General features: G+C 33.6%; 1 protein-coding gene across 1 annotated transcript in view; it reads right to left on the bottom strand.

Annotated features, from left to right (window-relative positions):
• The window catches only part of LOC137625037 (glutamate receptor ionotropic, delta-2-like), a 248,456-nt gene that overhangs the window by 2,973 nt on the left and 235,483 nt on the right, over positions 1-10,000 (bottom strand). The window contains exons 11-13 of the mRNA XM_068355968.1: positions 3,495-3,731; positions 2,195-2,364; positions 383-548 (exon numbers count right to left, since the gene is read on the bottom strand). Coding sequence (XP_068212069.1) covers positions 383-548; positions 2,195-2,364; positions 3,495-3,731 — 573 coding nt within the window. The remainder of the gene's footprint in view (positions 1-382; positions 549-2,194; positions 2,365-3,494; positions 3,732-10,000) is intronic.

Below are 10,000 nucleotides of genomic sequence, written 5' to 3'. Positions count from 1 at the left end.
TTACTTCCAATGTAGTTTATTTATTTCCTTTCCTCGATGGGCTACTTTTTCCTGTTGAAGACCATAGGCTTATAACATTCTACTTTTCCAACAAGGGTTGTAGCTTAGCTAATAATAATAATAATAATAATAATAATAATAATAATATTGTTCCTAAAATATTTTCATTTGAATGGTTCATTACTTCTCTCATAGTTTATTTATTTCCTTATTTACTTTCCTCACTAGGGCATTTTTCCCGGTTGGAGCCCATGGGCCTATAACATTATGCTTTTCCAACTAGGGTTGTAGCTTAGCTGCTAATAATAATAATAATAATAATAATAATAATAATAATAATAATAATACAAAGATAAATAACATCTCATACAGCAGCACTCACCCGACCCACTTGCGAAGATCTAGCTGTGCTCTGCAATGCCTTCCCAGTTTGCCTGACTCTGACAGCGATCTCCGTCACGATTTCCCTCAGCCAAATTTCCGTCAGGCCAGTCTCCACTAGGCGGCGCTGTAGTCTGTCCATTGGTGCTCTCAGTGGAGACCCCTTTCTACAGAATAGAGTGTGGAAGTTTACTTTCATTGGTTGCAATTATGAATGATATTGGAAGTATTAAGTTTCCCTGCTTTGTCAATGTAGAAATGAAACTATAAGAGAGATTACTCGAGTGCCATATGTGGGTGAGATCATGGTGAGGGCTTTATGAAGATGGTTTAGGTATGCTCTTCGCACTCCCCTAGAGTAATTCACCAAACTTTCAACTAGTCTCCACAAGGCACTAGAAGAGTTGGAAGACCCAGGCCTACATGGCTGAGGACTATGAAGCGTGAAGTGGGAGATGATGAATAGAGAAGTATTGAAATAAAAGCTGAAGATAGAGACGACTGGCAATATCTAACCGAGGCCCTTTGCATCAATAGCCGTAGGAGATGATGATGATGATGATGCTTTGTCAATGAGAAATGTGTAAGAACTGCATACAGTTAAAATCACAAAATTTTCAGGGTTTGAATTTTTGCCTTAGAATGCTCCAAAGAGGAATTCTAAGGGTATATATATGGTCAGTGCATGTTTAGTTCTATCTGTTAGAATTATGAAGGATATTGAAGGTATGTAAGTTTTCCACCATTTTCAATGGGAAATGAGTAATGGGCCGCATACAGTGAAAATCTAAAAATTTCCATTAGCCATTAAAATGGTTCCCAACCTTTTTTCTGTCATTTCCCCCCTGCACCCATTTCAACCATCTAGATTTCCTCCCAGCACCCATTTCAACCATCCAGATTTCCCTCTTCATGCCCCGCCCAGCCCTCATGCCCACTCGCCTGCCTTAGAAATGAGCATGACACTCCAATTCTCCCCTTGAATATCATGTCTTTGAGAACTGATATGATCATATCACAACTGAATGGCTAACAACAGATTGCCGCACGTACTATGAGGACATTTTACACTTGTTTTAGTTAGTAGGTAGTGTAATTATTTCCCCCCGGGAAGCTTCAAATTTTCCCCCAGGGGGAAATTTTCACCAGGTTGGGAACCACAGCATTAAATCAAATATATGGTAGTACTCAGCTCTATTCAGAAGTTGTTTATCCTAAATGGCCTCCATGGTTCATGCCTATTCATCTAAAGCAGTGGTTCTTAACCTGGGGTACCTATACCCCCAGAGGAAACGAAACCTAAAACCTGGGGGTATGAGACTTGATACCCAGAACAATGGTCCCGATTTTTCCAACAATGGTCCCGATTTTTCCAACAATGGTCCCGATTTTTCCTACAATGGTCCCGATTATTTTACCTTGAGAGTGTAAAACATATATTTTCAAAATGTTTCTCTTACTATACTTGTCTCAATTACTTTTTTTTTAAACTAACGCTGTAAAAATCTTCGTTCTAATGTGCTTTTATTGTATACTACTAACCATCACTTGTCATTCGAAATCTGTTCAGTAATTGAATAAACCTAATGATTTTTAAGCAAGGTTTGTGTCACTAAACATTTTAATATATTTGTATTCATATTGGATTGGGGTACGAGAACATTTATGAGATATTAAGGGGTACGGGCACTGAAAAAGGTTAAGAACCACTGATCTAGAAGCATTTGGGGACGCCATTAAAAAAAAAAAAAAAAAAAAAAAAAAAAAAAAAAAGAGCGTTACCTAAAAAAAAAAGAAAAACAATTTGCGTTACCTGAAACCCCATGTATATCCACAAGAGACAGGGTACTTGGATATACCAATGTGAATAGGCAGGTTCTCCATTTCTATCCTCAAGAGATCGGTCAGGGCCCAGGAATTCCGTGTGATATACGCGTAGTCTCCGGCGAGAACTCTTTCCAGGTGGGCGTCTGGTTCCAGCGTCTGAAATACCAAATCAAAGTTAAATTCCTTAATCGCTTCTTTTAGATTAAAACTAAGAGTTATATACAAAGGTAAAAAGGTTAAAGATGCCTGGTTTCAGTTTCATCAGATTAGATGCTCGCCAGAACGTCAGCCGGGCAAGCAAAACTCCACACTGTGATGCCCAAGAACAGCAGTGGCCTCACTATAGTCGATTTCTTTTAGCGATGCAGATTTGCACCGACTCGCAGCGGTGCCCTTTTAGCTCGGAAAACTTTCCTGATCGCTGATTGGTTGGACGAGATAATTCTAACCAATCAGCGATTAGGAAACTTTTGTCTCAATAAAAGAAATGGACTATAGTAAACAGCTTAAACTCACAGTCCCGGGCTGGGATCGATCTGCTCCCATCCGAATGCGAGGCGAACACATTACCACTTCACTAGCCAGGAGGCAACAGTATATAACCTACTGTATATATTGCTTTTTTCCTTGTTGGAGCCTCTGGGCTTATAGCATCAAGCTTTTCCAACTAGGGTTGTAGCTTAGCAAGTAATAATAATAATAATAATAATAATAAGTGGATCCTGACTTTACGGGCTTATCAATAAGATCTAGTTGACTTTTTTCTACAGCTACTAATATTAGCTCCGAGGTTATTATGTTTATCAATAAAGTGTGAAATCTTAAACCTATATCAATAAAGTGTGAAATCTTAAACCTATGTCAATAAAGTGTGAAATCCTAAACCTATGTCAATAAAGTGTGAAGTGTGAGATCTTAAACCTATGTCAATAAAGTGTGAAGTGTGAAATCTTAAACCCATGTCAATAAAGTGTGAAATCTTAAACCTATGACAATAAAGTGTGAAATCTTAAACCTATGTCAATAAAGTGTGAAATCTTAAACCTAAGTCAATAAAGTGTGAAATCTTGAACCTATGTCAATAAAGTGTGAAATCTTGAACCTATGCCAATAAAGTGTGAAACCTTAAATCTACGTCATTAAAGTGTGAAATCTTGAACCTGTGTCAATAAAGTGTGAAATCTTAAAGTGTGAAATCTTAAACCTATGTCAATAAAGTGTGAAATCTTAAACCAATCTCTAAATATGAAATAAATAAAACAAAAAGATAGGTTTGACCCATTCACCTGAATCTCGGCTGCCAATTTCCTAATGACAGGATTGGGATTAGTCGCCAGATAGAGATAGGAGGCGCCCGAGGGGGACATGTAGATGCTGCCCCAACTCATGTCCTTCCTCCTCCAGAGGTCCTCCATGGAATTGATGGCTTCGTACCTCTTGACGACGGTCAGGTTGCTGATCAGGGCTGACTTGTAAGCGGACAGGAGGACGAAGCTTACTAGGGCCCACCAGCTTATCAGGAACTGATAATGGGGTTGATCTTTTAGAAGGTTGGTTGGTGATTAATTTGAATAGTAAGATTAATCTGAATTTTAATCATAGGAGTGAAATATTAGACCGAATTTTGACCTAAGGAATGAGAGATTAGAATGAATTTTAACCTAGGGAGTGAGACATTAGAATGAATTTCAACCCAAGGAGTGAGACATCAGAATAATTTTGACCTAGCGAGTGTGAGATTAGAATGAATTTTTGACCTAAAGGGTACCTGACACTTGCACGCATTCGTGGCACGCACTGGCACGCATTGGTGCGCGAACTCGCGTGAACGAGTCGTGAAATTGTCGTGAACAGTGCGGGAACGATGCGTGGCATGCGTGCCATGCGTGCCCAGAAGTTTGAAATGTTTAAAGTTTGTGGCACACATTGGTACGCACAAAATAGTCGTGAAATAGTCGTGAACGATGCGCGAACTGGAGTGAACTGGAGTGAACAGTGCCGGAACTGGCGTGAACTGGAGTGAACGATGCGGGAAGTGGCGTGAACTTTATAATGAAGAGAAACAAAAAGGAAACGAAGAAATTAATGAAAAGGAAAGAAAAATAAACCTAATAAATTTTTATATTTGCTGTTTTAATGTGAAAAAAAAATGATATCTTATTTCAAACTATTTCTATAACTTTATAATGAAGAGAAACAAAAAGGAAACGAAGAAATTAATGAAAAGGAAAGAAAAATAAACCTAATAAATTTTTATATTTGCTGTTTTAATGTGAAAAAAAATGATATCTTATTTCAAACTATTTCTATAACTTTATAATGAAGAGAAACAAAAAGGAAACGAAAAAATTAATGAAAAGGAAAGAAAAATAAACCTAATAAATTTTTATATTTGCTGTTTTAATGTGAAAAAAAAATGATATCTTATTTCAAACTATTTCTATAACTTTATAATGAAGAGACAAAAAGGAAACGAAAAAATTAATGAAAAGGAAAGAAAAATATAAACCTAATAATTGTTTATATTTGCTGTTTGAATGTAAAAATAAAATGATGTCTTATTTCATGCACACACTTATTTTCCTCTATTACCAATCAAGAGCCAAAACTTTTGTTTTAAATAAAAATTAACTGAAAAATAAACCCAAGAAATTTTTAAGTTTGCTGTTAGAATGTAAAAATAAAATGTTTTATTTTATCAACATACTTATTCTTCTTTATTACCTTAAAATGAAGAGCAAAACAAATTTTTTCTGTTTGCTGTTTTAATGTAAAAGTAAAATGATTTCTTATTTCAACACACTTTTTTCTCTATTACCTTAAAATCAACAGCCTAAAAACTTTTCATGTTTGCTGCTTTTAATGTTAAAATAAAATGCTTTCTTAATACTTGTACATATTTTATGTCTGCTATTTATATGTAAATCAAATGCTTACTTATTGAAACAAAAATAAAGGGCAACAAAAAATACAAACGAAAAAGATACGTTTCTTCTCCTCAATGCAATGGTGTCTCTGACAAAAAGCATTGTTGTCTCTTCCGAAGCCAATCCAAGAATGTCCTCGGGTTGGAGAAGCCCCGTTTTTATATGGAGTGGCCAATTCGTGAACTGGCGTGAACGATGCGTGAACGATGCGTTATGATGCGGAAAGATGAGTGAACGTGTCGTGAACTTCTCGTGAACTGGGCGTGCCAATTCGTGCCATGGCGTGACCGTCGCGTGAACTTGTCGTGAACGATGCGCGAACTGGAGTGAACTGGTCGTGAACAGTGCGGGAAAAACCCCAGTGCGTGCCAGTGCGTGGCAAAAATGCGCACAAGTTAAGGAGTGAGACATTAGAATGAATTTTGACCTAAGGAGTGAGAGATTAGAATGAATTTTAACCTAAGAAGTGAGACAGAATGAATTTTGACCTAAGGAGTGAGAGATTAGAATGAATTTTAACCTAAGAAGTGAGACAGAATGAATTTTGACCTAAGGAGTGAGACATTAGAATGAATTTTAACCTAAGGAGTGAGACATTAGAATGAATTTTAACCTAAGAAGTGAGACATTAGAATGAATTTTAACCTAAGGAGTGAGACATTAGAATGAATTTTAACCCAAGGGGTGAGACATTAGAATGAATTTTAACCCAAGGGGTGAGACATTAGAATGAATTTTAACCCAAGGGGTGAGACATTAAAATGAATTTTGACCTAAGGAGTGAGACATTAGAATGAATTTTAACCTAAGAAGTGAGACATTAGAATGAATTTTAACCTAAGGAGTGAGACATTAGAATGAATTTTAACCTAAGGAGTGAGACATTAGAATGAATTTTAACCTAAGGAGTGAGACATTAGAATGAATTTTAACCCAAGGGGTGAGACATTAGAATGAATTTTAACCTAAGGAGTGAGACATTAGAATGAATTTTAACCCAAGGGGTGAGACATTAAAATGAATTTTGACCTAAGGAGTGAGACATTAGAATGAATTTTAACCTAAGGAGTGAGACATTAGAATGAATTTTAACCTAAGAAGTGAGACATTAGAATGAATTTTAACCTAAGGAGTGAGACATTAGAATGAATTTTAACCCAAGGGGTGAGACATTAGAATGAATTTTAACCCAAGGGGTGAGACATTAAAATGAATTTTGACCTAAGGAGTGAGACATTAGAATGAATTTTAACCCAAGGGGTGAGACATTAAAATAAATTTCAACCTAAGGAGTGAGAGATTAGTATGAATTTTGACCTATGGAGTGAGAGATTAGAATGAATTTTAACCTAAGGAGTGAGACATTAGAATGCATTTTAACCCAAGGGGTGAGACATTAGAATGAATTTTAACCTAAGGAGTGAGAGATTAGTATGAATTTTGACCTAAGGTGTGAGAGATTAGAATGAATTCTAACCTAGGGAGTGAGACACTATAATGAATTTTGACCTAGGGAGTGAGAGATTAGCTTGAATTTTGACCTAGGGAGTGAGAGATTAGCTTGAATTTTGACCTAGGGAGTGAGAAATTAGACCAAATTTCAACCTAGGGAGGAAGAGATTAGAATTGATTTTAATCTAGAGTGAGTAATTACACTGAATTTTAACAATGTGAGAAATTAGACTGAATTTTAACCATGTGAGAAATTAGACTGAATTTCAACAATGTGAGAAATTAGACTGAATTTTAACAATGTGAGACATTAGACTGAATTTTAACAATGTGAGACATTAGACTGAATTTTAACAATGTGAGAAATTACACTGAATTTTAACAATGTGAGAAATTAGACTGAATTTTAACCATGTGAGAAATTAGACTGAATTTTAACAATGTGAGAAATTAGACTGAATTTTAACAATGTGAGAAATTAGACTGAATTTTAACCATGTGAGAAATTAGACTGAATTTTAACAATGTGAGAAATTAGACTGAATTTTAACAATGTGAGAAATTAGACTGAATTTTAACAATGTGAGAAATTAGACTGAATTTTAACCATGTGAGAAATTAGACTGAATTTTAACAATGTGAGTAATTAGACTGAATTTTAGCAATGTGAGAAATTAGACTGAATTTTAACAATGTGAGAAATTAGACTGAATTTTAACAATGTGAGACATTAGACTGAATTTTAACAATGTGAGACATTAGACTGAATTTCAACAATGTGAGACATTAGACTGAATTTCAACAATGTGAGAAATTAGACTGAATTTTAACAATGTGAGAAATTAGACTGAATTTTAACAATGTGAGACATTAGACTGAATTTTAACAATGTGAGAAATTACACTGAATTTTAACAATGTGAGAAATTAGACTGAATTTTAACAATGTGAGACATTAGACTGAATTTTAACAATGTGAGAAATTAGACTGAATTTTAACCATGTGAGAAATTAGACTGAATTTTAACAATGTGAGTAATTAGACTGAATTTTAGCAATGTGAGAAATTAGACTGAATTTTAACAATGTGAGAAATTAGACTGAATTTTAACAATGTGAGAAATTAGACTGAATTTTAACAATGTGAGAAATTAGACTGAATTTCAACCATGTGAGAAATTAGACTGAATTTTAACAATGTGAGAAATTAGACTGAATTTTAACCATGTGAGAAATTAGACTGAATTTTAACCATGTGAGAAATTAGACTGAATTTTAACCATGTGAGAAATTAGACTGAATTTTAACAATGTGAGAAATTAGACTGAATTTTAACCATGTGAGAAATTAGACTGAATTTTAACAATGTGAGTAATTAGACTGAATTTTAGCAATGTGAGAAATTAGACTGAATTTTAACCATGTGAGAAATTAGACTGAATTTTAACCATGTGAGAAATTAGACTGAATTTTAACCATGTGAGAAATTAGACTGAATTTTAACCATGTGAGAAATTAGACTGAATTTTAACCATGTGAGAAATTAGACTGAATTTTAACCATGTGAGAAATTAGACTGAATTTTAACCATGTGAGAAATTAGACTGAATTTTAACCATGTGAGAAATTAGACTGAATTTTAACCATGTGAGAAATTAGACTGAATTTTAACCATGTGAGAAATTAGACTGAATTTTAACCATGTGAGAAATTAGACTGAATTTTAACCATGTGAGAAATTAGACTGAATTTTAACCATGTGAGAAATTAGACTGAATTTTAACCATGTGAGAAATTAGACTGAATTTTAACCATGTGAGTAATTAGACTGAATTTTAGCAATGTGAGAAATTAGACTGAATTTTAACAATGTGAGAAATTAGACTGAATTTTAACAATGTGAGAAATTAGACTGAATTTTAACAATGTGAGAAATTAGACTGAATTTTAACCATGTGAGAAATTAGACTGAATTTTAACCATGTGAGAAATTAGACTGAATTTTAACCATGTGAGAAATTAGACTGAATTTTAACCATGTGAGAAATTAGACTGAATTTTAACAATGTGAGAAATTAGACTGAATTTTAACCATGTGAGAAATTAGACTGAATTTTAACCATGTGAGAAATTAGACTGAATTTTAACCATGTGAGAAATTAGACTGAATTTTAACCATGTGAGAAATTAGACTGAATTTTAACCATGTGAGAAATTAGACTGAATTTTAACCATGTGAGTAATTAGACTGAATTTTAGCCATGTGAGAAATTAGACTGAATTTTAACCATGTGAGAAATTAGACTGAATTTTAACCATGTGAGAAATTAGACTGAATTTTAACCATGTGAGAAATTAGACTGAATTTTAACCATGTGAGAAATTAGACTGAATTTTAACCATGTGAGAAATTAGACTGAATTTTAACCATGTGAGAAATTAGACTGAATTTTAACCATGTGAGAAATTAGACTGAATTTTAACCATGTGAGAAATTAGACTGAATTTTAACCATGTGAGAAATTAGACTGAATTTTAACCATGTGAGAAATTAGACTGAATTTTAACCATGTGAGAAATTAGACTGAATTTTAACCATGTGAGAAATTAGACTGAATTTTAACCATGTGAGAAATTAGACTGAATTTTAACCATGTGAGAAATTAGACTGAATTTTAACCATGTGAGAAATTAGACTGAATTTTAACAATGTGAGACATTAGACTGAATTTTAACAATGTGAGAAATTAGACTGAATTTTAACAATGTGAGACATTAGACTGAATTTTAACAATGTGAGACATTAGACTGAATTTTAACAATGTGAGACATTAGACTGAATTTTAACCATGTGAGACATTAGACTGAATTTTAACAATGTGAGACATTAGACTGAATTTTAACCATGTGAGAAATTAGACTGAATTTTAACAATGTGAGAAATTAGACTGAATTTTAACAATGTGAGAAATTAGACTGAATTTTAACAATGTGAGACATTAGACTGAATTTTAACAATGTGAGAAATTAGACTGAATTTTAACAATGTGAGAAATTAGACTGAATTTTAACCATGTGAGAAATTAGACTGAATTTTAACAATGTGAGTAATTAGACTGAATTTTAGCAATGTGAGAAATTAGACTGAATTTTAACAATGTGAGAAATTAGACTGAATTTTAACAATGTGAGACATTAGACTGAATTTTAACCATGTGAGAAATTAGACTGAATTTTAACCATGTGAGAAATTAGACTGAATTTTAACAATGTGAGTAATTAGACTGAATTTTAGCAATGTGAGAAATTAGACTGAATTTTAACAATGTGAGAAATTAGACTGAATTTTAACAATGTGAGACATTAGACTGAATTTTAACAATGTGAGAAATTAGACTGAATTTCAACCATGTG

Source organism: Palaemon carinicauda, chromosome 31 (genome assembly GCF_036898095.1).
Source record: "Palaemon carinicauda isolate YSFRI2023 chromosome 31, ASM3689809v2, whole genome shotgun sequence".
Lineage (NCBI taxonomy): Eukaryota > Metazoa > Arthropoda > Malacostraca > Decapoda > Palaemonidae > Palaemon > Palaemon carinicauda.
This window is presented reverse-complemented; position numbering and strand designations above follow the sequence as displayed.